This window comes from Ptiloglossa arizonensis, chromosome 13 (genome assembly GCF_051014685.1).
Source record: "Ptiloglossa arizonensis isolate GNS036 chromosome 13, iyPtiAriz1_principal, whole genome shotgun sequence".
In the NCBI taxonomy this organism is placed as follows: Eukaryota; Metazoa; Arthropoda; class Insecta; order Hymenoptera; family Colletidae; genus Ptiloglossa; species Ptiloglossa arizonensis.
This window is the reverse complement of record NC_135060.1, coordinates 12,137,843-12,164,758: the sequence shown is the minus strand read 5'-3', so window position 1 is coordinate 12,164,758 and position 26,916 is coordinate 12,137,843. Positions and strand designations below refer to the sequence as shown.

General features: G+C 35.8%; 6 protein-coding genes across 14 annotated transcripts in view; 3 read left to right on the top strand and 3 right to left on the bottom strand.

Moving 5' to 3' along the window:
* The window catches only part of LOC143154028 (uncharacterized), a 95,367-nt gene extending 80,947 nt beyond the window's left edge, over nt 1-14,420 (bottom strand). For 2 of the 5 annotated variants that reach the window (XM_076325780.1, XM_076325783.1), the window contains exons 1-2: nt 13,315-14,420; nt 1,569-1,821 (exon numbers count right to left, since the gene is read on the bottom strand). In XM_076325780.1, coding sequence (XP_076181895.1) covers nt 1,569-1,821; nt 13,315-13,459 — 398 coding nt within the window. In that variant the 5' untranslated portion in view covers nt 13,460-14,420. Of the gene's footprint in view, nt 1-909; nt 1,123-1,568; nt 1,822-4,142; nt 4,183-4,513; nt 4,740-13,314 lie in introns of those variants that run through there. The other 3 variants (XM_076325781.1, XM_076325782.1, XM_076325784.1) reach the window with 3 other exon arrangements.
* Nucleotides 14,421-14,559: 139 nt separating this feature from the next.
* Nucleotides 14,560-18,139, bottom strand: Temp (protein prenyltransferase alpha subunit repeat-containing protein tempura). Of its 2 annotated transcripts, XM_076325791.1 has the most exons (4): nt 18,017-18,136; nt 17,147-17,387; nt 16,071-16,317; nt 14,560-15,692 (listed from the first exon to the last, which is right to left on the bottom strand). In XM_076325791.1, the coding sequence occupies exons 2-4, from the start codon at nt 17,221-17,223 to the stop codon at nt 15,111-15,113; spliced, it is 906 nt and encodes a 301-aa protein (XP_076181906.1). In that variant the 5' UTR covers nt 17,224-17,387; nt 18,017-18,136; the 3' UTR covers nt 14,560-15,110. The 2 variants fall into 2 exon arrangements, with proteins under 2 accessions (XP_076181906.1, XP_076181905.1); XM_076325790.1 differs by having other exon boundaries at nt 14,560-16,317; nt 18,017-18,139.
* On the top strand, nt 17,926-18,858 carry LOC143154034 (tubulin-specific chaperone A-like). Its single transcript, XM_076325793.1, has 2 exons — nt 17,926-18,221; nt 18,478-18,858. Exons 1-2 carry the CDS (start codon nt 18,092-18,094, stop codon nt 18,702-18,704), a joined length of 357 nt encoding a protein of 118 aa, XP_076181908.1. The 5' UTR covers nt 17,926-18,091; the 3' UTR covers nt 18,705-18,858.
* Nucleotides 18,859-18,876: 18 nt separating this feature from the next.
* On the top strand, nt 18,877-20,507 carry LOC143154032 (uncharacterized). The gene is made up of 3 exons (XM_076325792.1): nt 18,877-19,720; nt 19,790-19,997; nt 20,082-20,507. Exons 1-3 carry the CDS (start codon nt 18,877-18,879, stop codon nt 20,203-20,205), a joined length of 1,176 nt encoding a protein of 391 aa, XP_076181907.1. The 3' UTR covers nt 20,206-20,507.
* On the bottom strand, nt 19,968-22,590 carry LOC143154029 (U3 small nucleolar RNA-associated protein 15 homolog). The gene is made up of 5 exons (XM_076325785.1): nt 22,401-22,590; nt 21,621-22,203; nt 21,319-21,539; nt 20,811-21,246; nt 19,968-20,735 (listed from the first exon to the last, which is right to left on the bottom strand). The coding sequence occupies exons 1-5, from the start codon at nt 22,488-22,490 to the stop codon at nt 20,500-20,502; spliced, it is 1,566 nt and encodes a 521-aa protein (XP_076181900.1). The 5' UTR covers nt 22,491-22,590; the 3' UTR covers nt 19,968-20,499.
* Nucleotides 22,490-25,858, top strand: Dcaf12 (DDB1 and CUL4 associated factor 12-like protein). Of its 4 annotated transcripts, none has more exons than XM_076325787.1 (8): nt 22,490-22,966; nt 23,097-23,237; nt 23,552-23,649; nt 23,746-24,201; nt 24,287-24,517; nt 24,593-24,877; nt 24,953-25,118; nt 25,195-25,858. In XM_076325787.1, exons 3-8 carry the CDS (start codon nt 23,564-23,566, stop codon nt 25,348-25,350), a joined length of 1,380 nt encoding a protein of 459 aa, XP_076181902.1. In that variant the 5' UTR covers nt 22,490-22,966; nt 23,097-23,237; nt 23,552-23,563; the 3' UTR covers nt 25,351-25,858. The 4 variants fall into 4 exon arrangements, with proteins under 4 accessions (XP_076181902.1, XP_076181903.1, XP_076181904.1 ...); XM_076325788.1 differs by having other exon boundaries at nt 23,538-23,649; XM_076325789.1 differs by having other exon boundaries at nt 23,101-23,649.
* Nucleotides 25,859-26,916: the final 1,058 nt, after the last annotated feature.

Genomic DNA, 26,916 nt, shown 5'->3' with positions numbered 1-26,916 from the left:
GCGCAGCATCGAAGACCTTGGCCGGTTGTCTTACAAAATTACGACCGTCCCGGAAACTCGCTCGGTCAATACAGTCGCAGCATCATTCTTCTCGAAAGCCGCTCGAAAGATCGATCGAATTTTCGATCGGCGACGCTCGGACGCTTATAATCTCGTAAAGTTACACTTCCCCCTGCGGCTCGGACAATCAACGATCGATATTGTACGTGTATTCGGCGCACTTTCCGAGATTTTCTCGTACCGTTCTTCTATTATCACCGAGCACCGATTCCCCTCGTTCGTGAGCGATTCGAATATTTCGCTTCCTACCCGAGAGAGGTTTTCAGTCGCCTCTCGCGAAACGTGGCGAGCGAGGAACGTGAACGGTGTGTCTCGCAGCGTTCGCACACCGAAAATACGGCAATGCGGTGCGTGGAAGCGTGCTGCAGTCCGCGCTCGTGCAACTCCTTGCCAGCCGACGACACTTCCGCGGATGTACACCAATGGTACAGCGCCGTTGGATGTACATGAACGCACACTCAGCTGTTTCGGCGCGTCTGCGCCAGTCCCGCCAGCTATTGACCGAACACCAAGCCGCTCGGGTACGGGGAACGGGCCTGTGGCGCGTGCACGGACTTGTGCACGCACACTAACGTTCGTCGGATCGCATCGCTGCACCCGGTATCCGAGAGACGACCGACAGAGGGATCGCGGTGCCGGTCAGCTGATCGCGAATGTTGTTTCCCGGACTAGCCCAATCCCTTCCCTCTCTCTCTAGCGCGCGTCGACCGCGGTAGAACGGTGCGAAACAGAGCGATACACGTGCGCAGTCTCGGCGCCGCTATATGTTTACAGTGGACGTTTAATTGCCCCATGGGCCAGCGAAATAAAAATAACTTCCTCATTAAGGGACTACCGGTATATACGTACGACCGACAGTGGCGTAACACCTCGTGCACGGCACCCGCGTTGCCCCGAAACTTCGCGTACCAGGTGTATATACATATATTCGATAACGCGAATCGTTGACGCATCGGCTCGTCCCGACACACTGCTGCTGCTGCTGCTGCTGCTGCTGCCGCCGCTACCGTCGCCGCCACCGCCGCTACCGCTGTTGGTGCTCTACATTTTCTAATCTATATCGAGCACAACGACGAAACCCGTGCCACAGATCCTTCCACGAGCGAGCGAGTTTTTCACGGTAACTCTGACCGATGATTCCATTTCCGACGAAACGCGACGGTTTAACGAAACACAGCGATGACCATTCCTCGTAAACGTATCGTACCACGGAACGACCCATATTCTCGTTCAACTTACAGCGACACCCGCGGTAAACGATCGCGCGATATTCACACTCCGTAACGACCAATACTCTCGATACGGTATCATTTTGAACAACACACCTCTCCGTCATGGAAAACCGCACCGCACCAGCTTCCTCCCGGAACGATGTGCGCAGTATTCCGATTCAGTGGAGGACCATCGATAACGCTGCTTCGCGGAAATCGTTATCCCTGCGCGGATGTATACGATGGAATCCGGGGAACCGTCGCGAACACGGAACGCGACAGATCGGAGAGACTTACGTGGGCATCGACACGGCCGGGCAGCCGAGTTGCAGAAGGTTCCTGGCGAGATATTCCGGCGCAGGTGCGTCGGCAGGTACGGACTGCTTGCCTGCCCGGCTTGGCGTGGCATCGGATTTATCCGACATCCATGACGCCGATATCCCATCGTACGGCGATACGTTCAATCGATTACGATCGCCGTAACTCGGGTCGGAGGACTTGGTTATCCTCAATGAGGCTCTACGTCGGGGCTGCGGGCCCAATTCGCTATCTGAAACGTAAAAATCATAATATTAGTCATAACGTGCTGGAACCACCGACGGGATTATTTCTATCGGCAATTTGAAATTGAAAACGACAGGATATTTAACTACGAATCAATTCTCTATTTCGATCATTGTTTTTACCAGATATTTCGTCGAAAGTAGCGTTAATCATCGAACGTTTTCAAACGAAATGGCTCAAATTTACCGCTTTGATAATTCTATGGCCACCTACACGTGTCTTTGGAATAAAGAAGAATAGGAAAATTAACTACTAATTAATTCTCTATTTCGATCATTCTTTTTACCAAATACTTCGTTAAAAGCAACGTTAACAATCGAACGATTTAAAATAAAATGGCTTAAATTTACGACTTTGGTAGTTCTAGCGTCAATAGCGGAGACTGGTATTTTTGAAAATTAAGAATTTTGTCACTTTTGTTCCGTACGAAAGAATAATTTAATCAATATGGAAATTAATGGACAAAGCTCGTACAACGTGATTTTGGAATAGTTGTTTTCTCGATTTAAAATTCACGACGAGAAAACGAAATCTACTTCGAGATTCGTGTGCACGATTTCGGGTGAACCGTTGATCCAAGAGAGACGAAACTCGAGAATTTTATCAGCATAAATTAGTTTGTGCATCGAGTGGTCGATAATGAAGATAAAATTTGATAAATTAGCAGTTCTTCGATCTCTTCTCTGTGCCTTAAGTCGGTTAAAAGATGATCGTTTTGGGCCGATGACAGTTTACTTTTTAGATAAACGTTCTTTTTACGTAATATACTTAAATTTAAAATCGAAAGACCGAGTAACTTACGAGATATCGTGCACACCGTACCGCGAAACGTGTTTTCGAGAAAAATGGTTCGAAAGTTTCGGTGCATAGTGACGGGCCACGTAGGATATTAATGCAATCTCTTTAGAACGATGCTTTCGAGATTTGAATTTTTATGAAAGTGCAAATAAGAGGAAAAATCGATACTTTTATCCCGTTTACCAGATTAACCTCTACGCGTATTTGTTTAAAGGAAAATTTTTAACATAAACAACACCAACGGTACCAAGTACAGCATCGATCGATGATACGTAGTATAATAATATTACAAGTACAAGGAGAAGCCAAAACGTTAAAGAAATAATATTACGTAAAAGTTGATCGCACGAATCTTTGAATTAATATCGGTTTAACAAACCCGAGATATCGAACAAGAAGAATACGATACTGTGCAATAGGATGATTACATAAATGAATTTCCACTTTGAATCTATTTATTTCATTGGACGAACGCTTCGATATCACAAAGAGTAACAAAAACTAGAGGACGGACATTATCGTAACAATTAGGCAGACGTAGACGCATAGATAAATATAGAGTATAAGTAACATTATAACAGGAGATGAAACGAGCCACTCGGAATCCAAACTGATCAACTCTGTAAAAGAAAAGTTAGAAAAAATTATATATCGTGGACATTGTATCGTCAAATTTAACTAACATTAAAGTGTTTACAAAAAACGAAATTAAACAGCTTTGAAACGATTCTGAAAAATTCCCACAATAGTTGCACATCTGTACAATATCGAACCGCAAAACTTATCGAACAATCTAGTACCATAATGTTCGATAAGTTTTATGAAACGACAAAACTTATCGAACACCCTGATACTGTTGTACGTATGTATTGTCACTGCACGAGAACATTTGAGTCACTTATGCTTGCACTAAATAATTGTCTAAATAAATGTCTAAATAATTGTCTTTATAATATAATAGACAACGATGTTTCCACAAACTTTTCGGAGAAACACGAGCGATGATTCACGAACAATCAGCTGACGTGGTTTATATACGAATGGTCCAAGAATCGAACGGATGAAAAAGTAAGAAAAAATTTATTAGACGAACGTGAACAAATGAAACGGTAAAAACCACATCGAATTTTATGTTCCACGAGTAATATAACATTAATATGACTCCCAATTATATGCAACGAAGCCATTGACGCGATGTCACTTCCATTGTTGGAATGAAATCGTATTAGTTCCCAACAAACCGAAACATTCAACGCGAACACGTTGTTTCTTGCATCGATCGATCGCGAAAAATTCATCGTGGACCAATGATCGTTATCCGGACGAATCCTTCGACGGAAACAATTTTATTCGACTACGATCGTTCGATGAAAATTGTTCGTTCGAAATGATATTCGATGAACACGTTCAACGCGTCGCGGCGCTCGATATTACCGTATTTTAACATACGTGTACACCTAAGTGATTTTCACAGCGATCGGTACCATCGATTCGAATATTTCTCATCACCTGAGTAATGTTCTCGTCTTAACATGATTGGCACCGTGCATGCCTTGTTTCACGGTACCGATAAACAACGAACGCGAACACACTCGAGACGCGCTCGGAACACGACGACAAGTTAAGCGAACCGATGGTCTGTTGAATGAACAACGACTGATGTTTAAGAAACAGGTGCGGTAATGTTGGGGAAGAAGCGATTCTAGCCTATTCCTGGCGACAGTGCTTTAATTCGTTTAAAACCCTCTTGCATCACGACAACCTTAGTATGTATTAGTATACTATGTCTTCGGTTTCCCGTTAGTTACGTCAAAGTATTAAAGACATGCTTCTGTAATCGAATAAACGGCGTCGATTCGGTTGGTATCGGGCCGACTTACCTTGTATCTGATAAATTCGCAGTGCCATGTTATCCAGTTTACGAAAATTTCAACGTACGAGGAATACGAGCGCGAATCGAATCGTACGGTCTCGAACCGGTTCCACGACGCGTCGTTTTGCGCGCGAGACTGCCGACACGATTTATCGTGGGAAACGTGGCACCGAGTTTCCACTGTTTCCGTTTTCGAAAAGGAAAACGTGCCAATATTTGTCAGACGACCTCGCGAACCTCTACCCAACGACTGAATACTCTCAGCCGTGTCTCGCAAGGTACAAGGGCAGTCACGTTTTTGGCAAGGGGCCGCGCATCCTTGCCGCGAATACCGCATTCCACGGAATATTTGCGACACGTACGGATCGCACCTGATTCAGAATTATTTCCGACGTTGGTCGCGTACAGGGAATCCCGTGACGAAATAATACATAGAACTCGCCGGAACGAGAGCGAAAACGAACGATGCGCCATGGGTGAGTCGAAGATTCACGATCGGCTCGACGAAACTTCGCGATCGAATTAAATTCAAGATCACGATCGAACTTTTTTCTACCCTCTTGCTCGGGGAACGTTCTTCCAACGTTGGACGACAGCTGTCACTCGGAGATATATCATAATTGTTGAAAGAAAAATTTTTATTCGTGAAGAAAATGAATAACACGATGATTCCTCGTTTAGACGATGTAACGATCGTAACGCTAGAACTAACGACGGTGAACGTTTTGTTATTTGTAGCGGGCCAGGATTAGACAAACAGTAGTAACATATCTTCGACGTTAAACGGGGAAAGGGCAAATTAATTTACGAATACTGTTAGTCGTCTATTTTGATGATTGTTCGTAAATATTGTGGACAAAGACACTGTTAATAATTGAGTAATTTTAAGAAGAAGTTTTAAACGAGTCAAATTCGTCTATGGTAGTCGTGTGCGTGTATGTATGTATATGTACATGTATATATGATTGTACGTTGAGTATATACATGTATATGTATGTACATAATGTTTTTCTAGAATCTTCTAGAAGATTCCATTCTACGGATGCGTGACGTTTATTAAACAAAATAAGAATTTGTCACCATGACGAACTGCGATTTGCAGTTAGTCTGAAAGTTGATATTGTAAAGAACACGCGCAAAAAATTGCGTCCGGAATATTAATAAAATTTGACTTATCGATAAAATAAAAATACGGAGCTATTATTCGATCATACCCACAATCCAAAATCTAATACAAACAAAGTGAGTTTCCGTATCCGTTCATCGTGAACTTCGAAGAGAAGTACGAATTTTGAGAAAATTGATCTCCGAAAATTCTTTTTCGAGGTGTATCGAAAATCAATGAAACTCGAATTAATCTTTTCGTCGATATCTTGATGTTCAAATTGTACCGATACTGCAAGAAACAACGACGAGTTCACTTTACCAACACCGATGACGACTCGTTTCGATTGTATCGGTATTAATTACCGTGTAATTGGATCGATCCAATCACAGTGCGTGATTTAGCAGAAACGATCCGTGGCAGCGAAGAAAATGTTAGCAACGTGGCTATGTATCGAACGTAATCGTCGACAGCCTCTTCGTTCGATCGAATGAAAAATTGTTCGTACTCGAAGCTTGTCTTCCTCGTCGCGAAGCTTGATCTGATCTCGCGACCTTCTCGGAGAGGATGAACGAGCACGTATGCGGTCACTTAATACTAATTGAAATCGAAATAACGAGCATACGGATAAAAGTAACTTAAACGTACTATCGGTCAAGCTCCAGCGATATCGTGGTTGTCGCGAGTACATTACGAAGAAACCTCATGGAAGCGTTATGCACCGACTTCGTTGCAACCTCGTAGCTGCAATTTCCCCTTTATTCCAGCGAGTAACGAATTCTTTTGTTTCCAAAATCGATCTCTATTATCTACGATAAAAAATCGAGTCGTAGATACTCGATTCAATTTTAATACCGATCGACAAATTCTTCTGGACATTCCACGAATAGTACACCGAATAATGGATTAGTATTTGGTCACCACAATGCTTTTGATTACATCTTTGAGAATTATTTAAGTACAGTCGAACTTGGTTATAACGAGATCGTATCGTGTCTACTTGTATAGGTTTGCTCACCTTTGCAACGAACTACGCGAATATTACTTTTTGGAAAATTGAGAAATATCAGAGAACTTTTGAAACGATAATTTTAAAATTCGTAAGTAAAAGGACCAATCGAAAGTGTTTGCTCTCAGTTACGGAGGAATAAACTGAGCTCGGTATTAAAATTACGGACAAATTACACGAGCATATGGTCGCAAATATAGAAGTGTATAATTGTATTTTTGTTTCCTCTGGAACTGTTCTAGCACAATGTTTACATTTTCTGTGCAAACGTATCAACAATTTTACGATACGGGGTGAGTTAACGAAATGAAATCCAGCGGTGAACATATTTCTTCTCTGCAGTGCCACCTAATGGGAGAACTACTAATTTCGACAAACGTCGACTCGTAGATAATTTATAATAGAGAATAGTAATATTAGTCAACAATGTAACCAAGATCGCGCCGACTTTAAAAATTGGAAAAAGAATTGCGATGAAAATCCGCGACAAGTTACAGTTACGTACACTTAATTATTATTCGTTCTTATATCTTGAATTTTTGCACCAGTCCAAAGTTCAACAACATTGCACTCTTTTAGTCCTTTTTTTTTTTTATATGTAATTTTCGCCACCAAAATCCGAAAAGTTTCGTACGATAATTTCGAGCATAAATATATATATGTATCGATAATGTCAAAACGTGGCTCAATCTTGTTTTTAAGTATACGATAAATTACGTGTTTATTTGAACAAAAACGTAACAAGATGTACATTGGGTGATTCGTAAGGAACGTAAATTTTGTTTACGATGACTGTGCCAATGACAAAAATAAAACACCAGCTGCATTTACATTGGTACTTTTCATATTTATTTAGAGTTATTCACTCCTCGGTGAACAACACGGAAGAGTCTCTATTAACCGAACTTTCGTTGTTCGAACGTCCTACTATTCGAAGGACTCGCATTCTGTTTACAGTGACTATGCTAATGATCGGTATTATGTACAATGTATCGTCTGAACTTACGCTCGAAATGTTCACCAATGTCGATCACTCTTTGAAAAATAAATACGATAGAAATTCTATTATCCGTACAGAATGTGTCCTTGTACACAATACGTTTCCTTTTTCCAACATTCTTCTCCAATGAAGATTAATCCCAATCCTAAGAATCTATTACGAAAGTCTAGACAAAGCAGTCCATCCATTCATGAATAATAACAGCAACAATAATAACGCCAATTACACGAAGGAAGAGTAAGATCATTGAAAATAAACCGAGACATTGTTCGAATGAAACATCGTAGAGATAATTTATTGGAATAATTGTATTATTCAATCGGGCGTTATTTTCATGTATTTACGCACAGTTTATTTTAACAATGAAATCAATTTTCTCCGAGATGTTTCGTTACTCGTTTCTCATATCTTAAAATATCTGTTCGGCGAAAACATTTTTCGAAAGAATTCCAAATATTAACATTTTCTCCATAAAAATACCACGAGAAGACGTCTTCTTTCAAACGAAAGCTATAAATTCTACAGAATTGAAAAAAAGGAGAAAAGAAAAGATAATTCTTCCTATCGATCCTTGAATGAACGTCGATGAACTTTTCATGGTATACATTCGAATAGATAATTTAATTTTTGTAACTTTTAAAATCCGATAGAAATCACCGAACTGCTCCAACGATCGTTAAATATTTTAATTAAGACTACAGCTTGTCTACGAACGAACCTTAATGTACGAGGTAAACGAATAGATCCTGTTTGTAGAGTACTATATATAGTCATATGGATGCCAATCACCGTGAGGTTAAAGTTCATCCGACAACAATACATTCTATATCGAGCCACTGTACATCACTTGTACTTTGTACGTATCCATAATCGGGCAACCACGATCTTCGAGACAATGCGTCTAAGAAATTTCTAAAACGGTAACGAGTTCGTATAATAGCGAACGAATATACATTCGTAACGTACAACGAAACATTTGCACGATAATAGACTTTCGATAGGGATATTCTAGTTTGTAGTGTTCGATTATCATAATATATAAACAGGAATCATAAATACATAGTAATTAACGTACGTATAGAGGATTGTACACAGTCTCGTAATATACAGACTCAACTGATGTTAGAATCTAAAGTAACTTCGTTTGTAATTGCCCGCTCAACAATACTTCATTTTCAGAATCGAATAATAAAATATCGACGCACTGTCTTTATCAAATTCACAGTTTTGAATTTATATATACGTATAATTCTTTTTAACAAAAGTTACGTTTTCTACAGACAGATGAGATCTTTGTGGAAAAATAGAGTATAGTACTGTATTGTATTGCATAGATGGACGATAAATATGGGAAATCATCGTTCAACGTTAAATACCAGTTTCAATTCCAAATTTTTCGTTCAAATTATGTAACGTACGATGCGGTTACACTCGTTACAAATATAATCTTTATCTGGCTTTACAAAGATACGGATATCTCGCTTTTTAAAAAAAGTTCAAACGATTTTGATATTATGTGCGTAGTGAATTTTATGTATATAGAAAGTATTAAAAAATTTGTGGATTCGACCCTCATGAACACCGATTATCTGTTCGAACGCACGCCTAAAATACTTATTTTAAACAATTCCCAACTTATTTTAAACCGTTTGACAAGCATTCTTCAGTCGTCGTCGTATGTCTGTTAAATAGTTTATTGTTCATCGTACGGCTACTGAAGCTGCTCAATGAATCAAGCGGGCAATACTTACGTACTGCCGCAATACAGTAAAACAATCCTTTATTTTCCTATGACAGACGACAAATAGACACGAATAGGCAATTTAGATTGTCGAGACAGGAAATCGTTTATTCCGAGAGAGTTTATTAAAGGATCTATATTGATTAAAAATATTTTTCTCAGTTTATCCAGTACTACGAACCTTCACTTTGTCGAAACAACTATCTTTACTGTATACAGAAATATACAGAAACAGAGACATTTTTCGGTATTATTATATTTTTCATCCACACTTATAATATATAATTTATATATCAGCATCATTTGTACTATCAACAACTGTAACATTGGATTACAATCAACCACCCAAATGCTCTATTAAATTTCAATTACCAGCATCTCGTTACAAATTATTTTCATTATTTTATTTAAACTCTAGACTTTTGGGTCGAGATTATTATAAAATCATTGACTCGTTTCGTGTTGATCCCCCTTCTTTTTCGACCACTTCGATCGTTTTTATTCAATGTTGTATTCTGGTTGAAAAGATTCATATCGACAAAGAGGTAGATAAGTAATCGGAGGTTCCGAGGTTTTGTATTTATTATACAATCCGAGGAAAGAAAAATCCTTCCGAAGTCAGCTATCGTCCTGTGCACAGATTTGAGTCTCTTGTCTACACTGTGTCGGTTTGGGTTTGTTTATCTTGGCGATGCGTCAATACTCTTACAAGATTTTTATCAGGTCGTCGAAACGCGACGAGCTTCTTTCCATCGAATTATTATTCAAACGAAATCCACATATCCCCTAGAATCGTGCAAAATAGAGCATAATGTTGCTTCGAACTCTCTCACGGTTTCCACCGAGTCCATGAATAAAGGATAAAGGGGCGGTTGAATCTCTACGTGTTTAATTGGGCAATAGGTCAAAGACCAAGAACTCCGATTTATCTTCAACCTTGATCGAATCCCGATCGTTAACTCATTTTCCAAGTAATTTCTTCCTTTGTATGTTCGTTTCGTTAAAAGTAAATACAACGAATCGTCTTGCGAAAGCTGAATATTTACCGGCTGATCAGAATACGGTTCAAGGTGGAATAATTTAATATACCTACTTTTTGCTCTAATGCGGCTTTTCTCGAAACATTTTCCTCGCGATTTATAAATTTTTTGCTGGTACGTGATGTAAAACATGCCAGATAGCCGAATATAAGGTTGGATTCGCGATCGAAGCTAATTTTGTCCGCGGACCGATGCGACTGGAAGTAATACGCGGTGAGTTCAATTTTCGTTCGAGTTGAGTTTTAATTGATATCGATTCACGGTTGACCAAAAATTGAGAAACCCGCTAAACCTATTTCCAAAGATAAAACATTAACTATCGACGTGAGAACGAGATTATGGGAGGAACCACTGTGTCATGTGTTTCGTTTTATCGAGCCGTGATCGGAGAAATTTGAGAAACACTGCTGGTCTACGGTAATGTAACAAACTTTCGATTTATATATGCGTTTCGTTCGTGCACGTGTCAACTACCCCCGGTTGCGTGTTTCTTCCCGCTTATAATTAGTCACGTAAAACAACCATGAGGCCCCTCGTTCCATAGCTTTTTAAGTTTTGCACTTTAAGTAACGGTTAAAGTACACTTCTCAAGAGGAAAAAGAATTTTCAACCGTAGCTGTTTCCACGAAAGAAATATCATCGAGTTCAACATCGATTTGAAGCACTCTCGTGAAAAGAAACGATCGCTTTTTAAATAAATTCGAGTCGAGATACAGAAGCCAACGAATACAAAGAAAACTCGGAATTATTAGTCTCTTTTTCAGTTTTTCTTAGCAGGAGCATGGAGATTATCGTTGGTTTATTCGTCAACGCCGAGAATAAGAGAGATAGAGTACCTGCGAGCGAGTGATCGAAATTTAGGAACGATACTCAAGTGTCGACACTGATGCGAATTGAAATTTTTCACAATTTTCATTACAACTTCAAGAGAGTGATATTAATTGATCGGCGAGTTTTATTTTTCGTTGAAAATAAATTTAAATAGAACCTCGGTTCGACTATTTTTAATTATAATTTATTCTATTAGTTTCTGAAAAACTTTCAACAATGTGTATAATTAAATGTAGTCCGAGTAAGATCGGATTTGGACTTGTTTTCATCGAGAAGTTGCTCGAGGTGAAGAAACAAGGAAACAGCGATGGGGTGGATTCAATTTCCCGAATCCAGTGCTAAAATTCTATCTTTAAGCGAGGAATAACTGTATACGGTGGAAATTGTTATTAGAACAATATACAAGACGAAGGGGTTTAAGTTAAGACGCACGAAAAACACGTTTATTTTTCATCGATAAAGAAGAAGGTTTGAGACAGAAACTGTTTGATATCATAGGGAATATAGTTGCGATGTTTTTTTTATTCCAGATGGAAACACCAAGGATATCCCAAGGTCATTAATTACAAAAAAAAAACAAACAAAAAATGGAACGATATATTTTTTTTTTATTCACTTTCTAATAGAGACTCGCAAGACAAATACAATGGCCTACGATTCAAGGTCATCCGAGGTCACTAAGGGTTAGTCGTAAAGAAAAATAGTTCGTTTCAAGAGATAGATGTAACGATTCAGGAATCTCCATCTCTATATACCAAGTTCTAATTTAAGTGTTCGAAATGGTGACCTTGAAGAGCAATACGTGCTATGCAGCGGTTTGCACAAATTTATCCAGGTGACGTGTCTTAAATGCCCCACCCTGTATACTTCCCAAGATAGGATACCATAGAAACAAATCCCGTTCAGTTCGACAAGTGTCAAAATGAGTCGTGATTAGAAAATTTGAGAAACACTGCACCAATCTACGAGATTATACGATTCCAATCATTGTTTATCGTATTATTTCTTCTCTTGCGAACCGTTATTCGCAAAGTCACCATATCGAGGCATCTAATATCTATCGTAATTGTATCGAGACGGAAACAATTGAACAATCGGTATTCGTCTACGATGAAAATGACGAAGCTACGATTTGTCCGCTTTTACTGCAACGAGAAACGCCTTTCACATATTACTTTCACAATATTGCGGGCGTTTTGCTCACAAAATCATGCCTGCGGTCACAACGATGCTTTCCCGAAAGTAATTGAACCTAGTTGTCCAAACTATTCCGAATAACTATGTTATCGTGGCTAATTATTTTCAAACGTATAACAGTTCAATTTATCCACTCGGTTTTTGCTTAGAATTTAAGCTTCCGAACAAAGTGTACATACTTGCACCGTACAGGCTATAAATAAGCACATGATACGTGTAGAGACGTCAATATAGAATAATAATTACTTATCTACCCGATAACAATAAGGAACGAACTGTATAATAAAGTATTTACTTCCCTCTCAATTAATTTAATTGTACTTCGATCCATTTAATATTAATTTTATCGCGTTTCGATTTCTTTAAATAAATAATACAATTCTAATAATCAAATCGAAATTGGTCGTAAACGTAATCGATACCATAAAAAGTTCAATTCGATACACCCATTCAATATACACGGTATGAAAAGCCAATGTAAATATGCTGTCATAGGACTGTTTGTGTTTTCAATGGAGTTGAAATTAACAAAATATTAATATGTACGGTAATGGTAACATTTTTCGTACGCTTTAATGTACCTGCCATACTTTACGTACATTTTTGTAAAATTGTATTTCGTATTTGCTTATAATTTCTTATAAACGAGTGTAATATATAATATATATATATATATTTTTTTTTTTTTTAATATTTCTTATCTTAATTACCAAAACAAATGAACATTTGCGTGTATTTACCTATAGGATTGTCGAAACTTTCGTACTATTCATAATAGAGGAGTTCACACCGTACACGTATACTTTTTCGATCATTTGCATATTCGAAACCAGTCAGTATTTATAGTAAATGATGTAACAATTGCAATAAAAATTGTTGCCTTACCGTTCGTTTGAACGAGCTGCGTGTTATTTGTATTCGAGCAATCTTCAAAGTTGTCCTCGGCCGCGGATTCAATTTCGGACGCCATTCGGCCAACTTCCGACAGTTCTGTTTCCGGTAAAGTAACGACGAACAAGGAAAGACTCATCCGACCCGCCACTGCACACCTCGTCAATGCTGCCTCCTCGATGTGTCGTACCGGTGGAATTTCTGAGGATGCCTATCGATCGCCTCGTTGTACCTCGTGGCACAATCGAACCGATCGACCAATGAAAGTAATAGAGAATAGTCACGTGTGAGTTTCGACAATATATTAAGAGTAATCCGTCAGCGATGCTTTGTTCGTGATGATTCCCATCTTATTTTGGATATCCATCGTTTCGATGCTCGTCACCGTGCACGTTCGCGTTCTCGAAAACTATACCATCGATCGAACGGTCGGTGAATGAAATGTTTGATTATCGACCGGTCGAAATCGTTGTACGGTGGTCAACAATGCACACGCGTACGCGGGATGACGTTACTTTCACCGAAACGTCTCGGATGAAGTGAAGAACGATGTTTGTTGTGTTGAATTAGTCGCGATGCGTACTGCGTTAACGTTATATATGCATATACGAATAGATATACATATATAGATATATGATATTACGTTACACATATATTTAATGATATTTCGGTCAATGGTCAGGGTACATTTTGATAAATAATAAGATACGCGAACGATATTTCCTTTCCAAGGCGGTCGTTTCAGAGACGACGAAAATTTCATGTTTATTATTATACCACTGGAAATATATACGTATACTTTGTTGCCTGCATCAACATTGATTCCGGGAATTGAGGGTTATTGGAAGATTAAGGTCAAGACTACCAGAACGTCGCATTAGGGCCAAGTCTATTCAACGTGGAAACGTGAATGCATGCGTATCAGAATCTTGTGCAAAAAATTGATGACAGGGTTCACTGAACTTTATTAACATGTAACAATGAAACCGGAAGTAATAGGACTTGGTTTACGAGAAAGTGTGACGATCGCACGCACCTAACGACCGTTCCCGGTAGACTGAGATAGTTCAGTCAAAAGACTAAAGGTTTATTTTTGGTCAGATTGTCGCGCCAAAGGGGAACAACGTGGCCAATGTCGTGTATACGTAATTGCGTCAAAACGATTGGCCTGGGCGATGTAAACGGTCCGCTTGCAGACCCCACTGTTCTAAGGTGACTAAAAACACATGATTACAAAACTAACATTTTTTTTTTCTTTCATATTTTATCAATGTTCGACTATACATATTTGTCTCGCGATAATACTTCCCTATAGCCTCAAAAGACACTTTTTCTTTTGTATCACGCAATTGTACTAATTCTCTTGAACATCGGGCAGCATTTAGAAAATCAAACGCTGTCCGACTCCCATTTTCCTCGATTATTACGCAATATCGCGTTCAAACATTCTTCAAACAATACACGGTAAACGTTTCAAAAATAAGTATCAATACTCGTTCCATTTCAACTACATCGTACGTTAGATCTTACTTATTAAAACGGCGCTATTATTTATGCGCAGGGGAGGGGAGGATTTCGTCGCACAAATGGGTTCGACGAGAGAGCACTATCGAAATACAATTCACGGGTAGTATACGTCTAGGAATAACGTCTGCGTGGAATACAGAGTAAGAGTTATTGCGTGATTTTTACGGTGGCACTCGATCTATGCCCGGTATGAGTATGATTATACAGCTTAATGCGCGCGCATCATCTTTTATTTAAAAGTACAATTTCAACGGCTAATAGGATCACGACCTGGTCTCGAATCCGATACTTCTGAGAAACTTGAAGAACCTCTCGACGAGCATCTTTTCGTGCTGATCTCGTTTCGTCGCGAGGTCAGCGATCTTCTCGGTACGCGTGCGGAAGGCTTCCACGAGATAATCGTGGCACAACGTCACGTCGTCGTTCGTCGCGACTAACTTTTTCTGAACATTTTTCGTTTCGATCGATTTGTCGGCACGCTCGTCCCTGCGGCAGGAATGCTTTATGTACGACGCGATAAAACGCACGAGAAGATACGCCAGGAACCTACGATGACACCAAAGAGCCTCGCAATCGTTGTACATGCAAATGGTGCTCTCGTTCACGCGACATTCTTCCACCCAATAAGAGAAAGCACAGAAGTACGTTTGTTGTTCCGTTCTCGAGGATGTTGGCCTGAATTCCGTGCGCATCGTATCGAACAGCCTTTGCAATTTATGCCTGTCTCCCGTGTCACTGATGTTGGATTTGATGTAGGCGTATAGTTCGTCCTTACATTGCTCGTCGTCGTCCGGACACTTTATCAACGACTCTCTCGGCAGTTCTTTGAACTCGAACATGTATTTCTGCAATAAGAACTGTCGATAGGAAAGCCCACTGTAATCAGATACGTGTCGTTGACACCAAGCAAGAGAATTCTTCCACTCGTTTTCGAGCGTCGGATAAGTGAATCCACGCGACTCGCGAAGAGCCATCACGTGACGCCTGTGACTCCACGCGTCGTAGTTGTTCGCGTACCTGTCCGCGCAACTAGCCGCAATATTCAATTCTGTACAGAGCGGCGATTCCGTCGAATCGGGATCGTAACGGCTGTCTTTGGCGTTTAACACGTACGACAGTAACCACCGTCGATAGGCGAACGCCTCGAAACATTTTGGCTTATAGTAAAGCACCAACCGTGAGAACGCGAATTCCTCTGATACTTCTAATTTGTGATTCCTTACTAGCTCTCGTCGCATGTTCCAGAACGTTGTGACATCTGGATTTAATAAAAGAGCGCCCAGTAACCATCTTGCTATTGTACTAGGCTCCTCTCGTCTGTGTTTGTTCTGGCGAAGTTCAAAGAGTCGGCGATAAGCATAGCAGTAAAGCGGTTGCACGCACCATGACGCCAGTCCAAGACAGTCCTCCTGATGAAACACCGGCGATTTATTTTCGTTATCTTCCGCGGGGATTATTTCGAAACTTTTCCTGAAATTACACATGGAGAATGTGTGTGTTTTTTTTTTCCCTTTTTATTCTTGTTTTAAGCTACTGTCGACCGATACTTTTACGAAAAGATTCAAATATATAATAATTTGAAATTCTTCCAAAAAATATAAAATAATATATAATACACATGCTATTAATTAAATAATAAAATGTATACTCCTTTTCATTCTACTATTAAAAGCTATAATTTTAAAGAAAAAATAAATAATATCAATTTTGTTAAGAATGTCTGAATTATACGCCAAAAAAAAAAAAATATATATATATATAAATATATATAAATATATGAATTACATAACAATATAAAGACTATACAGAATGCTATGAAAATAATATTAACTTTGAGATATGAACAACGTTGCTATTGTTTGTATTGTATTTTTAGTGCTAGTAATTTCGAAGAAAAATATATTATTGATATTAAATATTAATGTACTACTATATTGCGTGTATATGTAAGTAATTTTAACTTTACACAAGCATGCACGCACATACGCAGGGACGTACACTGATCGTGATTATTAAAATTTAATAATCGTGATGGCGCCAGTTTCTTATTGTAGACATCAGATACCAACATTACTGATACTGTATTTACTATGCAAACCTTTTCTGAAGCGTCGTACGTACGCATGGCTGATTAAAACGTATAGCAACGGTATTTCATGGAAATTAAAACACATTAATCGTAACGTTCAATTGTCTACGCAACGGATACATTGATGCATCGAATCTAAGGATTTAGTGGCACATTTCACAGATATTTTTAAAGACTCCGCCCTCGTAATGTATCTAAGAAAACACTCACAGTGACGGATTCTTCTTCACCACATTTTCGATGTCGGAAAGGATTTTCTCTGCCGCCGGGAAAATATCGTCTTGCATTGTAATCTTGCCACTACTGTTTGTTACATGTCTCGGGGAATCAAGTGTAAACTAATATACAATTAACCCTTCTGTTTCTCTTGCTGCACCTTTCAATGCAGGCACGATGTAGCGTTTTTCTGCGGAAGTGTGGGGGGATATACTGCGATACCGTTTGAAGTTTCCTGCAAGTCTCGAACGTTCGAAATCAGATGGCGCGAAATTATTAACACTGAATTGTGTTCATGAAAAACAAGATTTGTATTTAGCTATTTTTGTAAATGAATACAATTGTAAATAGACTTACTATTGTTTTTTTTTTAATTATAATCGTTGACATCTTTTACGTACATACTTATAGATTTGTATCGATGATTTGTACGACTATTATTGCTACGGACAAATGTTGAACATAAAATACATTTTGATTTGACACATTAAGATAATAATCGTTAAAATCAAAGATAGGCGATACTTGAAGTGAAAAGGCAATAATTGTGTTCGTCTCTGGCAACACAATTAAAAAATAATTATTTCTGAAAAATATTTGTTATAAAAATAAAATCAAATCGTTCACATATTTTATATGTTATAAATTTAATCCTTTTTTCTGCAAAATTTGTATTCTGTTTTAAATTCTTTGTAATATTAAGTATAAAATGAATAATCGGTACAAATGATCAAATCTTGATATGTGTCATGTATAAGGGTATAGTGGGGTACATACGAGTCTTCGGCTATGAATCGGTATAACCTGGTATAACCTATAAGTTACCGAGTTTCCCTTAAATTCATTTGTAGCTACTCATCTTACCTTATAAGGAAAAACTTGTCTATTCAGTGAACACTTCATTTTCTGCAGAAGAGGTAAAATATTTAAATTAAAACAATGTCCGACCCTCGCATAAGAACTCTAAAAATTAAAACTGGAGTAGTGAAACGTCTCGCGAAAGAAAAAGTCACGTATGAGAAAGAAGCAGCACAGCAACGTGAAAGGATACAAAAATTAAAGGATCAGGGTGAGAATATTTTGAAAAATACGATTAGAAATATATTCGTATTTTTTGTTAATGCGATCCTTTCAATAGCTGTGATATTTGTTAAGACAATTTCGTATATATTTCCGAACATCCTTATCTTAAAACGCTAAAGTTGCTTGCTTGGTCAAAAAATTGATATGTTATTGGTTGTAACGCTAGTAGTATAAAAAATGTGCAATTATCCCAATAGATTTCAAAAACGATACTTTTTATATTATTTTTAATTATATTATAGACAAAGATGGTTATGATATAAAGAAGCAAGAAGAAGTGCTCCAAGAATCGCTCATGATGGTGCCAGACTGTCAACGACGCCTTGTTAAAGCATTCGAAGAATTAAAGAAAATACTGGAAACGGAACAAGACTTAAAAGAAGTTGAAGATTACATTGAAGCAGAAAAAGTATTACAAGAAGCAGAAGCTCAACTTCCTAAAGAGGGAGAAATTATGGAGATGTGTTAAAAAACAAAGCCTACTAATTCTATTAACATATTGCCAAAACTTATGAAAGAACTATATTTTCATCTAACATATACTTTGTAAACACATTAAAATAATCATTTAACACGTAAAGAAAGTGATAGATTTAAGGCATTTTATATTTTACGATATTAAGTGTTACTTTTGAACTATTATGTTTAGCGATCAAAGTTTTTTAGAGGGTTCCGCGCAAATTTGTAGTGACCCGCAATACAGTATGTATCATCTAACGAATCAACCCACTTATAATACAAATTACAATATGAATGTGCATCAGAATTATATTTATCCAAGTGGCAGTACTCCTGATAATGTTAGTAAAAATACTGCACCGATAATTACAGTAGAAAAACGGCAAATTGATGAAAAAAATATTGAAAGTTTTCTTCTAGAAGTTGATCAGTCTGATAATATAACCAACCAAAGGAACGTATACAAAAAATCTAAAATTGCAGCTACTAAAAATGCCATATCGTCTGTACATAAATTAAATGAAAAATTGAGAACAATTTGTGCAGAGCTCAAAGATAATCAGAATTTAACAGATAAGGAATGGCAACAAAAAATAAGCATCTGCAATACAGCAAAAAATGAAATTGTTAAATTATTGGAGCCTATTAAAGAGCCAAAATTTTTTAATCAGTTGAAAAAAGATTTAGAAAGGCGCATGAAGAAAAGATTAAGAGAAAAAGTTAAACGAGAGAAATGGAGAAATGAAAAATTAATGAAAATGGAAACAAGAGCAAGAATGCATGCACAAATTGATTCATGGATTAGGAAGAAACAAGCTGTAATAGAAAAAGAAAAGCAAGAAGAAAATTTACGTAAAGATGCTGACATGATTTTGTCCGATGTTAGAGGAAAGCGAAGTGATGCAAGAAAATATCTTGGATTATTACAAGAATTACGAAATCTGCATAATATTAAGGCCAATATTGCCATAGCAAGAGGAGAACATTTATCTTCAGTAGCTGATGAAGCATTTAATAATATCATAGGTACTATTCTAATTTTATTTATAATGAATGTTTAAAAGATTAAATTAAAGAAATATTTCCTATGTGTAGCAAAGTTAACAGAACAATGGTCTACTCTTGATCGTGAGTATTCTATAGAGGAACAAGGTTTGAAATTAATGCTAAAAACTGATAATGAAGAAAGAATTGAAAAACAAAAGAAGACTCTTTTTGATGACTGGGAAAATGTACTGTTTGGAAGAAGGATATTAACATCTGATCAATATAATACAGACCTAACTAATTTTATTGCAATACGGTAAGTATAATTTTATAACTAAATAGTACCCAATTGCTGTAAGATTATAATTTCATGGTAATAACATAATTATTTTATTTTTAGGACTGCTTGGGATAAGTATATAAGTTCAGATAGTGATGCATCAGCAATCCCAATTGGATGGGTAATGCCTGATAAACCATCTTCGGCTGCTTGGCAAAAATGTCTCAGAAAAGAGATTTCATAAAATAAACCAATACATAATTATAAATTCTAGTTTCTAAAATTAAGTAAAATTTGATACACACTCTAATAATTTATATTGTACGAATACAAATATTGTGTAATGTAATTTTAGAAATGCAAATAACTTCTTAGAGTTACTGTAATTTAAACATTTATATTCATATTTAATTATTTTACAATTTACATGCTTTGCTAAATGAAAGCATGTAACGTATTTTTCTTTTTATTAAAATGTATATGAAAAGTATGTACAGATTTTTTTATGATACATGATGAGACAATATAGACATTGTATTCACGCTATACTCAAAATTAGATTCTTTTGAGCTGCATTTGAAGGTTTCAAAACTTGAGTGTCTTTCACTGGTACAGGATGTGCAGTTTCTGCAGCAGACAGTATCATGTGCAATTTTCCTTGCAATTCTGATAATGCTAATATTAAATTTTCTTCTTCTTCCAATTTTGATGCTAATATACTAAACATTTTTCGTGGTTCTGCTGCAAGTTCATCTAAATGATCTTCATAGATATCTATCAAGTAATAATATTCATTGTTACAATATTTTCAAAAAATAATGTATGGAAAAGATAGAATTCACAACATACCCATTAAAACATTAACAACATGTACTAATACTCTTCCAAATCGAATACTTCCTGTATGTTTATTCAAAAATTTAAGAATATTTACAAGAGACTTTCCATCTCTACCTGCAAGGGCTTGTTTTAAACCCTGCCTTCTGATAAGTTCCTGCATAAGCGCAACCGTAACGTGCGGTGCTTTGTTTACAACATAATTCATCATTACACAATCCAAAGCTTTGGAATATTGAAACTTTCTTAAATAAGTATCATGTTTAGACATAATTTCTTTTATTTCTTCGTGTACTACCATATCTACATGTGATGTGTTCAAATTTTTTCCAGAATGTTTATACGATACTTTTTTACGTTGTGGCTTTTCATTTTTTACATCCTCTTCTTTTCTCCTTACAGAAATTAAACCATCAATCATACCAGCTACTATAGTTTCATCATTTGACTGAAATTACAAAATTATATTTAGCGCTTCAAGAGTTTTATTAAGAATATTATACTATTTCTATTTACTTACACTAATTCCTATGCTAAGAACTGAATTTGGATAGTCTAAAGAATGGACAGTTTTATATGTTCCAGAATCATAAATTTTTACATGTCTATCCAATGAACCGGACAAAATTCTGTGACCATTTGAAGCTATTTTTAAACAGGTCACAGTTTTATGATGTTGTGTGATCTTTGCAAGTAGTCTACCACCAGCAAGTGCATCCCATACTCTAATTTCTGTTCCACCTTTAAAAATATAGTGTATTTATATGTATATATGAAACAAATTATTAATGAATTATCACAATACAGTTCAAAGCAATATACCTGCAGACAAAAATATTCCACCAGATGGTAAAAATAATAAACTTTCAACAGGCGCTTCATGGCTTACATTAAGAATTTTTGTGTTTGTTCTTATATCATACATATAGATGTGTTTATCATAACCTCCAGATAACAATATATCCTTGGAAATTGGACTAACTGCACCAGCTCTTATATAATCTGAATGTTCATTGAAAGATATAATTTGCTTTTCACTAGGTACATCCCAAACTACAACAGTTTTGTCATCAGAAAAAGATGCAATATGATGATTATCAGCAGTGAAAAACGTCCTATGCACAGCAGCTTTGTGTCCAGAGAAAAGTCGTAGAAGACTTTTTGTGTTAACATCAAAAAGTCTGACAACTGCTTCTTCTCCACCAGCACAAAGTAATTTTCCATCACTGCGAAAAGAACCGCCATATACAGCTTCTTTAAATCTACTGAGATTTTTGGTAACTAGTTTTGTAATTGGATTATACACTTGCACTCTTACTGAGCAAGTGACAGCAAAGTAATGCGGTTCCACGGGTGAAAAATCTACATAATCGATCGGTCCGAATTCCTTAACCAAAACGGGAGCCTATTGAATAAATGTAAAACATTTTTATAAATAATTAATCAATATAATACAGACATGCTTTACTATTTTGTCAGTACTAGTCTCATACTAAATATTATTTATTAGGTTAAGTCATATGCACGTGGGTATCATAAATTAATCAATATATTACAGTCGCAGAAAAATTTGTATTATTTTTGCTGTTATTGTATACTCACAGTATATTTTTTCCAATATATATTATCTGGAGTTAATTCAGATCCTGATCTTGCAAATATTTTAGTATTTATCTTCTTAAAGGACGCCATTTCTTTAAAAATGTCAGCTGTAATAAAATCTAGTAGAGGGGGTAATCTTCTCTTGTTGACAATTGATGGAAGTTGCTCACTTTGCTTTCTGTACTTATTCAAGAGTAAATTTATTCTTCGGAATTATTAAATAAAGAAACTCTTGAAAAATATTCTTCGAGAGAACAAGACAACATGTTTACTATGTTTCAGTATACTTTGTTATATTTTATATGGTTTTGCTGCTCGTTTCAATATGGCGATGGTTAGTTGCTTAGTGCCTCGAAGGTCTCCTTGCTTATCATGAATTTTGGGTCTTTCCTTTCTATTTCTTTGTACAATTTAGTAACAAAGCCTTGATATTCATATGATTATCTATAAGTGCATACAAGTTACATAATTATAAAGCCCTGCATCTAATAAACAAAGGATTTTGTCTCAAAGTCGTTTCGCTTAGACAGCCCGATAGATTTGGCAATTGCCGTCCTTCTAGCAAGGTTTGTTATATTTTATAAATAATCAAAAAGATGTAAACGTTCGCGAGTGTACTCCGAAATCATCGGAAACGGAAAAAGTTTACCTTTTTTAGAATATGCTTAAAAAATTCACAGTTTAATTTTGTTTCAGTTAGAGAGGAATTGCTGCCAAGATATTTTCTTGTTATTTGACTGCATACCAACTACGTTTATAAATATTTCGCTAGACGAGATTGAAAATTCTTTTGATGGTGTTGTCTGGATATTTTAATTTTTCAATGCCATTTAAAGGGTATATTGATCATTATAATGACCATATTACTTCAAGAATATAAATAAGATTTTTAAATGAATGAATTCCTTTTGGAAATTGAATGAATAAAGCATAGTTATAACTATAATGACAGGAACACATATTTATGTTCCATCTAGATAGAATAATTTGATTGGACATAATTATAAAGGATAATTAATATAATATTCTCGAGATCATATTAAAAATAGTTTCAATTATTATACAGACAAGAGTAATTTTACTAAATTATTGACAGAATTATATATGCAACAACAATTAAACATTAAGGCACCTTAGTTTATAAATTATAGAATTTGGGGACAATGGCTGAAACACAGAGAATGACTGTATATGGTAGACATCCTCCTTGTGCTAGTGGAACTCGTTTAGAAGAACGCCGTGCTAGAAGGTAAATTAATAAAAATATTGAAATAGTCATTCTTATTTTGTACTTTATATTATACTTTTATTCTAAGAAGTTAAAAAATGGATATTTTTGTTATAGATTGGCCTTGAGATTAGAAAGGAATCGTAAACCAGACAAGCCAGAAGATTTTGTCTGTTATGAATCAAGTGATGATGAAACAGAGACTGTAAGCGAAGGAATACAATTTTTAAGAACTTCTTTCAATTTTGTGGATTATGTACGGGCAAGAGAGACAAACACAAGAGAAGTGCGAAAAATTAATCAGGAATATGGATTTCGACATATATTAACTCATGACTTATTTAAAGAATATGCAGTTAGCTTAAATAATATAAATAAAGTCTTTTGCTCTCAATGGTTAAGCGATAGGCAAGTAGTGTTTGGTACCAAATGCAACAAATTGATGGTTTATGACGTAGCAACACAGAAATTAGATCAAATACCATCTCTGCATGGGAGGCAAATTACTTCAGGAGGTGGTGCTGTTCCTGAGCAGCAATTTGGTATACATTGTGTTCAAATTAATCCTTCAAGGTACAAAAATAAAGAAATTCATATTGTTTGAAATTTATTATTGTTATATTTTGTTCCCATTTACAATGTTTTGCATGTATTACAGAACTCTTTTATCAACTGGAGCAAGAAATAGTAATGAAATAGCAATATACAGGCTGCCAACATTAGATCCAGTTTGTGTAGGAGAAGGTGCCCATAGAGATTGGGTTTTTGACATGTGTTGGTTAGATGATGAGTTTTTAGTTTCTGGATCTAGAGACACTAAAATGGCTTTATGGCGTATAGATAATGATCTTGCTGAAGCCCCTGACAAAACGGATGTCCCTACACACAGGTTATACAGTGCAGAATATAGTAATATGAATAATTTGTGAATTTGTATTAATATGTTTTTTCTTTTGCTGACTAGGTTGATCCAACCTGTGTGTGTCAAGGAATGCAGATCAGCACAAAAAGTACGAGCCCTTGCTTTCAATCGGACATATAAAGAAATTGCTGCACTTACATTGAATAGCTTTATACACATCTGGTCTGCTGAGACATTTAGACAAAAGATATCTAGGAAACTACCCGCTTGTCAGGAGAATGTTTGTCTTGCTGTGCAAGATGACGGGGTTTATGCAGTAGGATGTCGCTCTTATACTTTACTTTTAGATGCAAGAACTCTGCAACCTATAAAAAAAATACCTTCACGGTATGTAATATGTTATTCAAATAGTGAAACTTGTAACTTTTACAAAACATACTAGGTTTCCATATCTTTCTGCAGGTATAGTGGTTGTGGAATTCGATCAGCTAGTTTCCAAGGTTCTGTTTTAACAATTGGAACAGGCTTAGGAATGTTAATGTTTTACGATGTTAGAGCTCAAAAATATCTTGAGTCTTCAATTAACTCTAATAGAACTGTTGTATTGAGAGCTTCAAAGGGATATGTGGTACGTTTCAAATTTTGTTAAATTTAAATTTATAATTTTTACAAGAATGTCATAATTATTTGCACAATGATATTAGTTTCCAGATGAAGAATATATCGACGGATTTCAAAATGTGAAGTACACACCTGCTATATATACTCATTGCTATGATGGATCAGGAACACGGTTGTTTACAGCAGGTGGGCCTCTTCCCGCAAATCTTTATGGTAATTATGCAGGATTGTGGCAGTAAAGTTCATCGAAATCGAATAAAGAATAGCATCGATTTTTACGTAAGTAATTATAAGTTGTACATTTACATAAATATTACCGAACTTTTATCTGGTGAGGTATATACACCCATTCACATTGTTCTAGAATGTTTTTTTCTCTATCTTACATTTTTATTCTTCTCACATAATATCAACATTTACTTTTCATTCTTATTATACACAGAATTAACTGACCACTGCTTGGCATATAATCTATGACTGTGTGTCTCATAAGCATCTATTTATATTTACAGTAGTTTGCATAAGAGCACTGATCCTTTTTGATACCAATCTGTAATAAAATAATAAAATGAAATATAATTTTACAGTTATATTAGCATATTATTTAATAATTTTGGCAAGCATGGTACTTTTGATAATATTTAAAATTGTATTATTATGATATCAAAAAGTTAACGTATAATGCACGTTTGGGAGATGTAATTTCAAGCTAAGTGCATAAAAATGTACTATTCTTCTTGAGCAGTAAAATTTAAAACATTTAATGTGTACACAGTTTAAACGTTTTTATATTTTATAAGTATATAAGAAAGTAGAAAAGAATAATGGAAAGATTAATTTTTAAGGTGTATATACCTCGATTATCTCAAAGAATAAACAAAAGAAGTTAAATAATTATATTACACATTCATCATTTCAATCGCATGTGCAACCCCAAAGGAAATTTTCATTTTATAGTTTCATTTTACTAAGGAATCATTAACATATTTATCGTGTATTTAAAACAAGTACTCTGTAAACAATTATATGATTTTAAACATAAAATTGTGAACTAGTACTAGCTATTATATGTGAAACTTAATAAACTATTGAATGAGGATCTCTCTTAGAATATAACAAGAATGACTTTTGAAGAAAAAGTTATTTCATAAATTATAACTACTAATTTGAATCTTTATATTATCTGCATACAGTGTGATTTTTATATTCTGCGTTGTATACCTACATCTGTCTAACAGGAATACAAATTTATAAGAGTAATCAACGAATAATACTGCAATGAACATTAAGTTTTGTTAAATACAATTTATAAAGTTGAAATTTTAATACTTAGAAGAACAATATACAATGAGTATTTGTTACATAATCTTATTTTAGGAAAACAATACGTATCAAATCTTTTCACACCTATTTCTGTATTACATAGTAAAATGTCAAACACATGTAACTTTAATCAATGTATGAACTATGAAATAATGTATTTTGAATGTGCACGGCAATTGTTAATATTCTGTTAAACTAAAAATTGATAACATACAGTTCATTATTTTTCATATATTAATTTTCTTAATAAAACTTTTTTTTAATATTATCATACACTAACTGAATATATCCATTCTAAGAATCAGTACTTGGAGCATATAAAGATACAATGCAGATATTTTAAATTATACCTGCTCAAATTTAATTGGAATAATTACCCATACGTTATACAATTTTTATAATGTTAAAGTATTATGAATGTAAGCTGTGTGCATTTATGATAAGAAATAATGATATACGCGACCTGTGATTGTATAAATGTG